This window comes from Tribolium madens, unplaced genomic scaffold (assembly GCF_015345945.1).
Source record: "Tribolium madens isolate multiple individuals breed KSU strain unplaced genomic scaffold, Tmad_KSU_1.1 Scaffold_96;HRSCAF=242;Tcas5.2_LG5, whole genome shotgun sequence".
NCBI classification, from domain to species: domain Eukaryota; kingdom Metazoa; phylum Arthropoda; class Insecta; order Coleoptera; family Tenebrionidae; genus Tribolium; species Tribolium madens.
In genome coordinates this window covers 6,846,211-6,857,615 of record NW_025401068.1, presented here as the reverse complement: position 1 = coordinate 6,857,615, position 11,405 = coordinate 6,846,211, and the positions used below count along the sequence as shown (strand labels likewise).

General features: G+C 39.8%; 4 protein-coding genes across 5 annotated transcripts; 2 read left to right on the top strand and 2 right to left on the bottom strand.

Annotated features, from left to right (window-relative positions):
* Window position 1: 1 nt before the first annotated feature.
* On the top strand, window positions 2-1,356 carry LOC123013628 (WD repeat domain-containing protein 83). Its single transcript, XM_044412293.1, has 3 exons — window positions 2-181; window positions 229-808; window positions 862-1,356. The coding sequence occupies exons 1-3, from the start codon at window positions 115-117 to the stop codon at window positions 1,133-1,135; spliced, it is 921 nt and encodes a 306-aa protein (XP_044268228.1). The 5' UTR covers window positions 2-114; the 3' UTR covers window positions 1,136-1,356.
* LOC123013630 (homeobox protein Mohawk) lies at window positions 1,129-2,827 on the bottom strand. Its single transcript, XM_044412296.1, has 4 exons — window positions 2,694-2,827; window positions 2,260-2,335; window positions 2,027-2,186; window positions 1,129-1,977 (listed from the first exon to the last, which is right to left on the bottom strand). The coding sequence occupies exons 1-4, from the start codon at window positions 2,698-2,700 to the stop codon at window positions 1,414-1,416; spliced, it is 807 nt and encodes a 268-aa protein (XP_044268231.1). The 5' UTR covers window positions 2,701-2,827; the 3' UTR covers window positions 1,129-1,413.
* A 95-nt stretch (window positions 2,828-2,922) lies between these two features.
* On the bottom strand, window positions 2,923-6,685 carry LOC123013253 (eIF-2-alpha kinase GCN2-like). Its single transcript, XM_044411679.1, has 4 exons — window positions 6,584-6,685; window positions 5,365-6,515; window positions 5,108-5,313; window positions 2,923-3,686 (listed from the first exon to the last, which is right to left on the bottom strand). The coding sequence occupies exons 2-4, from the start codon at window positions 6,476-6,478 to the stop codon at window positions 3,357-3,359; spliced, it is 1,650 nt and encodes a 549-aa protein (XP_044267614.1). The 5' UTR covers window positions 6,479-6,515; window positions 6,584-6,685; the 3' UTR covers window positions 2,923-3,356.
* Window positions 6,686-6,841: 156 nt separating this feature from the next.
* LOC123013250 lies at window positions 6,842-11,251 on the top strand. Of its 2 annotated transcripts, XM_044411676.1 has the most exons (9): window positions 6,848-7,353; window positions 7,704-7,789; window positions 7,841-7,958; window positions 8,010-8,151; window positions 8,204-8,422; window positions 8,500-8,920; window positions 8,971-9,207; window positions 9,389-10,904; window positions 11,053-11,251. In XM_044411676.1, the coding sequence occupies exons 2-9, from the start codon at window positions 7,727-7,729 to the stop codon at window positions 11,106-11,108; spliced, it is 2,772 nt and encodes a 923-aa protein (XP_044267611.1). In that variant the 5' UTR covers window positions 6,848-7,353; window positions 7,704-7,726; the 3' UTR covers window positions 11,109-11,251. The 2 variants fall into 2 exon arrangements, with proteins under 2 accessions (XP_044267609.1, XP_044267611.1); XM_044411674.1 differs by having other exon boundaries at window positions 6,842-7,353; window positions 7,841-8,151.
* Window positions 11,252-11,405: the final 154 nt, after the last annotated feature.

Genomic DNA, 11,405 nt, shown 5'->3' with positions numbered 1-11,405 from the left:
CCCTGCGTAACCATGTAACATAACCTCAATCTGTCAAACCGGTGTAATTTAACCTACAAATAATGCAAATTTGCTATTATTAATAAAAAATCGGCTTGTTTGGCACAAAATGCCATGGATTTGCAATGCTTGAACACAATTGATTGTCAGCAGGGGGCTGTAAGGGCGGTCCGCTTTAATGGTAATTTCGAGGTTATGTTTACAAAACTTTAAAAGTTTTTCTCTTAGTTGATGGCTCCTACTGTTTGACATGTGGCTCGGACAAAAAACTGAAACTGTGGAACCCCTATCGCAGCCTCCCTTTAAAAACCTACGGAGGACACGGGAACGAAGTCTTGGATGCTTGCGGGTCATGCGATAGCAGCCAAATCGTCTCTTGTTCGTCCGATAAATCGGTGATCATTTGGGACGTGTCCACCGGACAGCCTTTACGACGATTTCGGGGCCATGCCGCCACTGTGACATGTGTTAAGTTCAATGAGGAGTCCTCAGTGGCGATTTCTGGGAGTTTGGACAACACTATAATGTGTTGGGACGTCAAGTCGCGCAACACCAGCCCCATCCAGACTCTTAAAGAGGCCAAGGATTGCATAACGTCGATTCAAGTCACAGATCACGAGATTTTAGCCGGATCTGTAGATTGTTCAGTCAGGAGATATGACCTAAGGAATGGGAGTTGTCACGCGGATTTCGTGGGGGCTGCGATAACTTCGGTGTCTTTTTCACACGATGGGCAATGTGTGTTGGTGGGCTCGGCCGATAGCACGATTCGGTTGTTGGACAAAAACACAGGGGAGATGCTTGGAGAGTAAGTTGTGACTAGGCCCCCTCAACTATTATTAATGTTTGGGTGTTGTTTAGGTACACGGGGCACCGCACCGATGATATGAATATTGAAAGCGCTATTATAACTAGTGACAATCACGTCTTGTCCGGTTCTGTTACTGGAGAGCTGTTTTGTTGGGATCTGGTGAGTGGGGCTGTCGTACAAAAATATGTCCACACGTCTAGAAAAGTATTAAATTCATTAAGTGTTCACCCGACTGAGGACACAGTCCTAACCGCGTCCGTTCAAACGATTAAAATTTGGGGGAAAGCGGAAAATGTAAAAATTGAAGAAAAACCAAGTCAATAAAAGTGTATAATTTCCTAAAAAACACAACAAATTTCGACTATTATCTACATAACAGATTGGTTAGAAGAGGTGTAAACATTCTCAGAAAAAAACGTATTGTTAGGGCAAAAATCACAGCACAGAGTGTTAGTAATTATTAAAAATAGGAATCTTACAATTAGGAGTATCCTAGTGATTTTTATTTGTTTTGGACAACTTTTAATAAAAAAATGGAAAATTTTTGTCTGAGCAAATTAATTCAACGTTAAAAAGACAGCAGTCTTGTCCTGATTGTCATTTCACGCTTTAAAAGCCCGCGCATTGGCTAGTCTAGTCAACGCCTCCGCCGCGTCAAGCTCCTCCCTCCCATGAAACACCTGATTGGCTACCTCCTTCTTTTTCTTCTTCTGATTCTTCGAAAACGTCCAATGGAGATAATTATTTTCACTCGGGGTAAAATTAACTGCACTTTCCAACCATTTCGTAATCATCGACGGTTTCACATCATCCCCAGACTCGAACTTTTCCGGTTTTTGACAATCACGCAAATATTTCTCCATAATGTGATTCTTATACTTTGCTTGGCTAAAGGGGTTTTGCTCGATTTCCGCTTCTTGAGAATTAACAAAAAATCGATTATTGTTGTCATGTTCGGTAAAAGTAGTGTAACTATGATCGGGTTGGGGGTTTTCATCACTGTCAGGCTCCTCCCAGATGCTATCGTCAGAGCAAATACTAAAATGTTCGACGTTTCCCTGCACTTGGCTGTTATATGACTTGATCAAGTCGCCCCAGGTTCTACGTTGGGGCTCCTTGCCGGCATTTTTCAATTTCCGGCGCCAATTTGCGAACCAATTGCACACCTGAAAGTGGCACGTTATGATTGGTCAAATCACGCTATTGGTCAATTACCTGTATATAAGTAAGTCCGGTTTGCAGCGCCAAACTTTTCTTCTCGTCTCTGTTGGGATAGGGGTTTTCGCGTCTTCGGACCAGCCAGTCTTTGAGGAAGCGTTTTATTTCCGGGGTGAAGAGTCTTTTTGGGGGCCTTTTGTCCTCGCCATAGCCCCGTCTAAGTATAAAAAACGTGTTAGTAACACTTGACAAAACATGTTTTACTAAATTGTTGGTGAAAAAGGCCTGACCTGCTGTATCTTTTGTTTCTAATGGGCCTCCTCGACCTCTCCCGACTGACTTCGGCGATTCTTGTGTCCATTTTTTCTGATTAAAAATAAACAAATGTCATTTTATACGTTGAAAGTTTGTATAAAAATAGAAATTCATGTTGGATAACACTCAAAAACAAGATGGTCGCTCGCATGTTACAAAGCTTGTAAGTCGCGATTTTAACGCGAAAAAATTCTTTTTTGCCAAAAAAAGGGGCAAAAATATTGACAATAAATCTGAATTCGTAATTGGAGGGAACCAGAATCGGCTTGGGGGAAGCCTCGAGAGGTTTTTTGTTTAAAACAAGGAGCAAATTCGATGAATCATAAAAACATGACTAACGCGCAATCGAAGCCTTTTTATTTTTTGTCTCTTGAGAGGAATGCGTTTTGTATATGAAATTTTCACTTACCTGACATTAATTAAATTATGATAACACTAAATAGAGTATGTAAACAGTTTCAAGTTTTATCTGAAACTGAGCTATTAGTCTAACACGATCTGGGGACATCTATGCTGTTTTATTTTGAGATCTTTCAGTCTCCCGCGATGGTGGTTTTTTATAATTGTTCGATCACGACTCACATGTTTTCGTTTCACTGAACCAAAATATTTATATTTGGAATAATAAAACAAGGTGCAACTTTTTAAAAAATATTTATTTCAAATTTTTGTATCACAATTTTCGATTTATACATGAAAACAATTCATGTTCAGTCATGGAAATGTACAATAAATAATTCAAAAATTGTACAAAACACACTTCAATCATTCTATTCTCACATCAAACAATTAAACTAAAAATTAAATGTAGTAACTATTAAGGATTCAGAGAATTCGTAAATGCACAAAAAATGGCAGTAAAATGTGCATTTGAGACACCAAGCAAACCCATTTGGCAGAAAATAATTGATCCCACCATAATTAAGTAAGTAAAATACTGATTTAAAAACTCATTAAGAACATCAGAGTCTTTTACACCAACATTTGCACATAAGACAATGACAAGTAAATGGTGCAAAAAAAACTTAAAATAATTCTCTATATAAAATAAGTTTATTTTCGATTTCTTAAATTAGATACTTTTAACACCTGCCGATTTGAGTAGTTCTTTGAGTCTTAAAATTTCTTCATCTCGTTCTGCCAGTTTACACTCTAATTCTCTTACATAATCAGCATCGGAATTGTGAGTTAATGATTTGAGTAAGGTATTAGCATCCGGCCTGTCTTGTGGATATTTTACCATCAACTGACAAATTATTTGAGCCAATTGTGGTTGTTGGACGTGGACGTGTGTTGGTAATTTGCCTTTTCTCAAATCATCGATGTATTGGACCCGCTCCATGTCGGTGCGGAATCTCTCGACTAGCTCAAATAGGACGATTCCAAGGGAATACATATCACTCTAAAATAAAAAATGAATCATTTAATAAAGTCTTTAAAACTTCAATGCGTTTAGAAACAAATTGTAGATTTGAAACATTTTTTTTAGGGTCATAATAAAGCACAAGAAAATTTTATTCGTAATTATAAAATTATGAAAATAATTGTAATTATGTAATAATCACGCTTAAAATTTTTTAGAACTAATTATTGATAGTGATATTATTATTTCTAATATGAGTGATTCTTAAATAGACCGACAAAATTTTATCCTTGGTAGTATCAAATGAGAACATGCTGGAAAAATATTTAAAGAATTCTTTGTTTAACCGTTCTCCAAATAAAATTTATTAAAGTTATTAAAGTATATAAGTAAAGTAAGTATTAAAGCGTACGCCACTGATGTGTTCTGGAAACCATGGCATTAATTTGATGAAAATGTACTTGATCATTGCAACAATTCATAAACGCCGTAAGTGGCACGGATCAAGGGGGTTTTGCCCCTAAAAGATATAAACGTAAAAAAGGTACATTCATCCATGGGAAGCTGTTTTAAAATTTTGTCGGTCTATTTAAGAATCACCTGTATGTAATTAAAATTTCTAAATCAAAAAGATTCCTTAATTTCCAAATAATAAAGAAAAAGATGTAGCCTACAAGTGATAAATACATATTTAATATTGCCTTAAAGTTGGTAGAACTAGCAAATTTAATGGTAATTTTATAAAAAAAAGTTGGAGGTTTTTGATTTATTGTGACAAAAATGCTTATTTTATAAGAACCAAAATAAAAAACAAATAAAAATTGTGGCCTCAGAAATAAGTATTTTACCAATTCTCTTAACATAATAATTTGACCTGGTAATTTCCGTTTAAAAAAATAAAATAAACTTTACATCATGTACTTGTTTCTGTTGCCCGCTGTATATTGTTTATACAGGTATGTTCCAATCATCAACGGAAAGATAATTCATATAGCCAAATATTGTTTTTCATATTTTTTTAGGTTCTTTTTAAAGTATTCTTTGATTTTTTCTTATACATATTCTCCTTAAATTTTTATTTTGATTTACGAATAAGAAGCTAATTTCTGGCAAGTTTTACCAAAAAAAAAAAGATTTTTTTAAAGTATGAATGTACAAAATTCTGCTATAAAATAGATTTTTGATTATTCCGTTGTGTGATTGTTTAAATTTTAAATCATACTCAACATAAAAATAGGTCCTACATTGTATAAAAATATACTTTATTGATCAATAAAAATTTTAAGATTTACTTGAATAAGATAAAACAGTTAATCAGCATGTTTTTATTGTTCTGACGTAATCTATTACGCATTAATTGAGTTACTTTGAGAATTTTCCTTACGGTTTTTATTGTTTTGTTTACCCAAACAAAAACCAATATTTGCATATGAACACAACCACGATTTTATTCTCCTTACCTTTGGATCACATTTGCCATCAAGTTGTTCCGGCGCGGCGTAAAGCTTCGTACCAAAAGCCAAACTGTGCCTCACATTCTGCAAAGGACAAGCCAAACCAAAATCTCCTAATTGCACCAACAAATTTCCATTTTCGATCTGAATAAAAATATTGCTTGGTTTAATATCATGATGAACGATCCCTTTGGAATGAATATATTCCAACCCTATGCAACAATCAATTAAAATTTGCACACAAAATCATTACTCATCATTACCTTTAAGTAACTGCCTCAAAACCTCATAAATTGTCTCATTTCTCACATGCCCTGTAACCGGAAGAAGCGCTTTATCGCCGTCTTCGACTACCAATTCGGCGTCGTTTCGCCTTTCCAACCACTGTTTCAAAGTGGACTGGCATAGCGCCATCTGTATGTACAGAGTGGCCCATTTTACGTTAGCCCTTTGTTGCATTTTCAACTCCCTGATTTCCTTCATGTCTAATTTACAAATCGCTTTTCCGCCCTCTGAAATGCTATTCCGTTTGACTCGTTTGGGTGAGTTCTTTGAGCGATTTGTGACGCTGCTGATGCTATGCTCGAAATTCACCTCAAAGTCTGAAGTGTCTTCTGTTTTAACTTCGTCTGAAAATGAATGTCTTGGGGTTTCATGGTAGATGTATTCGCCATCGATGTGTGTCTTAATTTCTTCAGTATAGGATTCGGTTTCATCAGTGATGGTGTTGCCACCAGTGGGGGCCCCCAGTTCGAGCCAAGCGGCTTTGTATTGGACGATATTGGCATGGTTAACACTGGCGAAAGTTTTTACTTCAGATAGGTAATTCCTGACGGCTTCTATTCCCTCCGCCCTAATCGGAATCTTCTTGACAGCATATTCAGTTCCATCTAGTTTGTGTTTGACCCGGTAGACTTGGCCGAAACCGCCCCCAGCTATGTATTCGATTTCATCAAATTCTTGACAATAGTGTGAGGTTATAAAGTCGGTGTTGGGCCATACTGGGCGGAGCGCTACGGCGTTTTCGCCCCCCATTGAGCTTTTCAACAAGTGGTGAAAAGCCTGCTGGTAGGCCGCTCGCATGCTCTCAAATTCATTCATGTGGTAACTTTCGTCAATCAGATTCATTTGGAAGAGACGGTCGCAGATCAAATTGTACATTTTTGATACTTTTTCCGCATCTGTTTCGTAGATGGTGCAAAGATTCTTGACTAAGCTCTCGATGAGGATGCTGATAGGTGTTGAGACAGTTGGACGTTTTGTTACGAGGTTTAAGGAGGTGGTGCATTTTTTTGGTTTCGTTTTTTGATTTTCCATCGACTTAGCCCCGTTCTTATCACTCTCGACATCAGATTCTGACATACCAGATTTTGCCATCTTACGAAGAATCTTCTAGAATGTCACTCACAAACACCTTAAATTTACGAAAAACAAAGTGTAATTTAGTTGGAATTTTACACAAACGGTTAATTTTCAACATACATAACCAGCTAAACAAGTCACGACCTGTACAATAACAAAAACGTTGCAGATGCAATTACGACATGTCCATCTGTTCGATGACAGCTGCACAGTGAATTTCATTTTATTATGTTGGCACCCACGTCTAAAGTTCCCCACAGGCGTACAGTGGCGGTCATTGAAAAGTAATACACGGGATTTTGACACATCCTCTCAAAATTTAAAAAATTGCATAATGTAAACCTCACTTTTGACAAATCAGTGCTGGACGCCGTCAGGAAAATTTAATTCTATTATTATTACAAGATTAAGGGACAATGTCCCTATACGAGTCATCACAGAAGAAATAAATGTGAACAAAATGACTGTCCTTAAAGGAGAGAAGAAGATTCTAGTGACATTTTAAACATGACAGTGATTGTCAATTTCAAGGGAAAATTTACAACGCCAAAATTATTTTATTTGTCAAGTGTATTACTTTTCAATGGCCGCGACTGTACAGTGTACACAAAAAAAATTGGAGTAATTAAATAATAGAATATGGAATTAATTGTAGGTCAGTCACTTCAAAAAAATATTTACGTAAAACTGAAAACTACTTTTAAATTGAAAAGCGTAAAAGATATATTTCATGTTACGGATGTCTGAATTACCGACTGGAATTTGACAGAATAACAGCCAAGTTTTTGACAATTATTAATCCTGATTTGTGAATATTTATTTATATCGCTTATATTTGAGATAATAAGTCTTATATACAAGAGTGTGAGTCACGACTGGGTTCAAGAAAGGTAATAATAACGTTTCCAATTAAAAAAAAAATTAATTAATGCTTTTTACTTTTGCGCCCCCTTAATTGTGTTTTTATTACGAAAACGCGAATTTGCTATAAGAATGTGTGGGCATTTCCGGTCGAAGCGATAAAAAAACATTTTGGTCGCCTATTCATTGAGGGGATTGTGGTTGAGCTTGTTGCGTTTTTATATTTTTGGCCGTGTTCCAGAATTATCTTCAAAGCTAAGTATATGCCAAGAATGTGACAGTACTCAAAATTATTTTTTGTTCGCATCATGACCAGTTTTGCGGCACCGTTTAATCGTATCGAAGATCCATAAATAATTTTATTGAATTGTTTACCCAGTTAGGTACACATGTGAGAATAAAATGGCCACTGAACCACTGGTAGTCCAGGCCGTTTATCCTTTCAAAGGATCGAATAACGATGAGGTAAGGTTCTGGAATTTTTCGCAGTCCACATGTTATCTACGATGATTTTAGCTGTGCTTCAAGAAGGGTGACCTCATCACAGTCACCCAGAAAGACGATGGGTGGTGGGAAGGCACTCTCAATGGAAAAACAGGCTGGTTCCCCAGCAATTACGTCAAGGAATCCAAAGGTTACAAACTGCTAAATAATGAATTCTCCCAAATTATTGTTTTCATTGTAGATGCCCCAAAACCCGTAATGGTGCAACAAAATCAGTACAAAAGCGTTGTATTGAAAGACCTGATAGACTCGGAGAAGGCCCACGTCACCGAACTTGAAAGTTTAGTCACAAACTTTTTACAACCTCTGGAAAAAAGCGCTATGTAATCAGAAATCGATATTTATGGAGCATAAATAAAAGACAGGTGTTTGCAGATTGACCAATGATGAGTACAAACAGTTGACTGGGAATATCGCGGAGGTCCTAGATACGCACCAACAATTATTAAAACTGATGGAGGCAGAACAGGCCAAGCCGGGCCTGGAGCAGAGAGTAGGCCGCTTATTTCTCACCTGGGCCCCCAGGATTAAGGCTGTTAATCAGGCCTATTGCGCCCACCACCCCAAGGCGGCCTGTATCTTGGATCAGTACAAGTAAGAATAAATTAAGAGAAAAATTACAAAAGTCATTAAGTCACCTCCTAAACCAACTTAATTATTTTTGTATTCAGAGAAGAGTTGACGAAATATATGGAATCTCGAGGCGCTACTAGTCCTGGCGTCCTCGTTCTGACGGTCCTCCTCAGTAAGCCCTTCCGCCGTCTTGATAAATATTCAGGCATGCTTCAAGAACTCGAACGTCACGTCGAAGAGTGTCATCCCGACCGCGGTGACACCCAGCGATCCGTCGCCGTTTACAAGGACATCGCTACTACATGTGCCGCCACTCGCCGCCAGAAAGAGCTCGAACTTCAAGTCCTCACGGGACCGGTTCGGGGCTGGGAGGGCCCTAGTTTAGCAGCTTTGGGCGACATAATTTACATGGGTTCGGTGGCAGTCGGACCCCAACACCACGACCGATACTTTGTGATGTTTCCGACGACTTTGCTGATATTATCTGTGAGTCATCGACTCAGTGCTTTTATCTATGAGGTGAGTGGAATTTTGAGGGAGGATCATGTAAAATAAGTGAGAGATTTTAGGGTAAATTACCATTGTCTGGTTTGGTGGTGAATCGATTGGAGGATAACGAACAGTATAAAAACGCCTTTGAGATCAGCGCTCCCATGATCGAGAAAAAAATCGCCGTGTGTCAAAGTAAGATTGAGGCGAATCATTGGGTGGAATTGTTGAGAAAACATATGCCGAAGAATGCCACAAGTAATAATCAGAAAGTCGCCCCCAGTCAGGCACAATTTGTGCCCCAACCGCCCCCGCATGTAAGTCAAAATCGATGTTGAAAATGGGTAGCCATCTTGTTTGTCAAATTTTGACGTTTGAATTATTTTACGGTGGTGCCACCATAATTAATTTTGCAAAAGTACTGTCTACGACAAACGTAATGATGGTTGCCCCTTATGACAATTTTAAAAATGTGAATTAAAAAACTATTATGTGTAGCTTAACCAACGCGGTTATTCAACCAGAGTGTCGGTTTTGTGCTACCAAAATTCGATCGAATACGAAACGACGTACCCCCCTGAGACATACCCTCCATGTGCCCCTTTCGCGTCTCTCACCAAATACTTCTCAAAGTGTATTAAAGATAAATTAATCACTCGTAAACTCTTGAAACAATTACTCTATCCTGAGTATTTGAATCGAATGAACTTGGCCATGGTAAGGATAAGACACCATAAGTCCGAATGCGTCATAATAGCAAAGTCGGCGCAGTGTCGGATCAGTGTGATAAATTGTGATAGTGACTCTGATGAAGAGTCGGACAGTAACGAAACGCTAATTAAAAGACAAAACGCGATTATCCAATCGGATTCTTCCGGAAGTAGTTCGAGTAATCCGTTCGGTTATATTCGGTATTACAACCCCCAGACGAATGAAATTGCAACAAAATACGAAAGTTTCATCGATTACGGCGACGTGAAGATGGCAGAAGAGCCGAAAAGTGTCATTACAAGTGCAAAATTCGAACTGATCAAGCAAGCGTCGGAAAATTCCGAAGCGAGTTCGGGAATAGTACCGAAACCATTTGGAGCTTGTGAGGATCTAGTTAACTTGGATGGGAGCATATCACGTGACACGCTTGATGTACCGAAACGATATGTCCCGCTTGTACGTCAGAGTTGTCCGACGAAACTTGTCGGAAATAAATTCAGTTCGAGCAGTTTGACGACTATCTACATCCCGGGATGGTCAAACAGTGATACCAACATAAATAGGAGAATTAACTACGACCTGGAGGAAAACGATAGTAGTACTACTACTCACTCGAGCAGTCTCGAATTGCCTCTAAACACCGTTCCTCTACCTGATAAAATCGTCGCCGAATTGTTGTACAATTTCGATAGTGAAGAGAGTGACCCCCCATCGACCCAAACCGTGATCAAGCCCCCAACCATGTTCGCGAATGAATTCCAAAAGCCTTTCAGTATTACTCGCAGACGTTCCAGTATTCAAATCAACCCCCAGGATCTCAAACAAGGCCCCGTGAGACGCTGTGTCAGTTCCAAATATTTGCGGATGTCTCCATCATATTGTCGGGGCTGTGTCGAGTGTCACAGCCCCCGGTCGTCCGATTCTGGCATGGCCGGAAGTTGCACTCTAAACTCGCCAAATTCGGTCCAAGAGTCGAATCGGGGGATCACTCTGTCGGAATTCGAGGCGCAATGTCCCTGTACATCGCCGTTCGGATCAACGCCGAGAACGTCCGAACCATCGGTTTCGGGGAATAGTCTCCGGACGTCTGTGACGAGTCTGGATATGTGTCCGTGGCCCAAAATGCATTCCAAGGAGGAGGGGCCGATAAAGTCTAGGTCAATGGGGTGCGTGTTGGACGAAGGAGAGGAAGAGGGGGAGGAGGAAGTGCCGATTTACAAGTCAGGCTTGTACGCCCACTGGTGGCTGAAAGCCAAAATTCCGGCCAGTGTTCTTAGGGGGATTTACGAGGAGACGCGTGCAGGCAAGGGCGTGTGTTGCTTGTTCAGTTTTTCAGTTATTTTTCTAACGCGAGTCTAACTGAGCTTGTGTGTGCCCTTGCCTGTATTAACCGGACACTAACATCGCAAAATGCGTTTTTCATTTGTTTAAATTGGCTCTGTCCCTTTCAGACGTCTCCGCTGGTAGCAGCCGGGAGCACTCCGTCCCCGCCCCGACCCGCGACTAACTCTCCGCCGCCGCCTCCGCCCCATGGTCGCGGCTGGTCCGCCACGTCGCTTCGCCCCTCGCCGCCGCTCCGCCCCTGTCTCGCCTTCGGCCACGTCCCTTACAGTAGACCCGGCCCTCGTCTCAGTTACAAAGAGGACGGGTTGATCCTCGAGGTAATCGAAGCGTATTTTTCGACCGTGAAGCCCCGCAATACCGTAAACTCAGGTGAGCGTAGGTCGAGATGAGCCCCCCCACCCCTTATCTGTCTCTCTCGCACCTTTTTAACTCTGTCTCTGTTCCATCTCTGGTGGCGGCA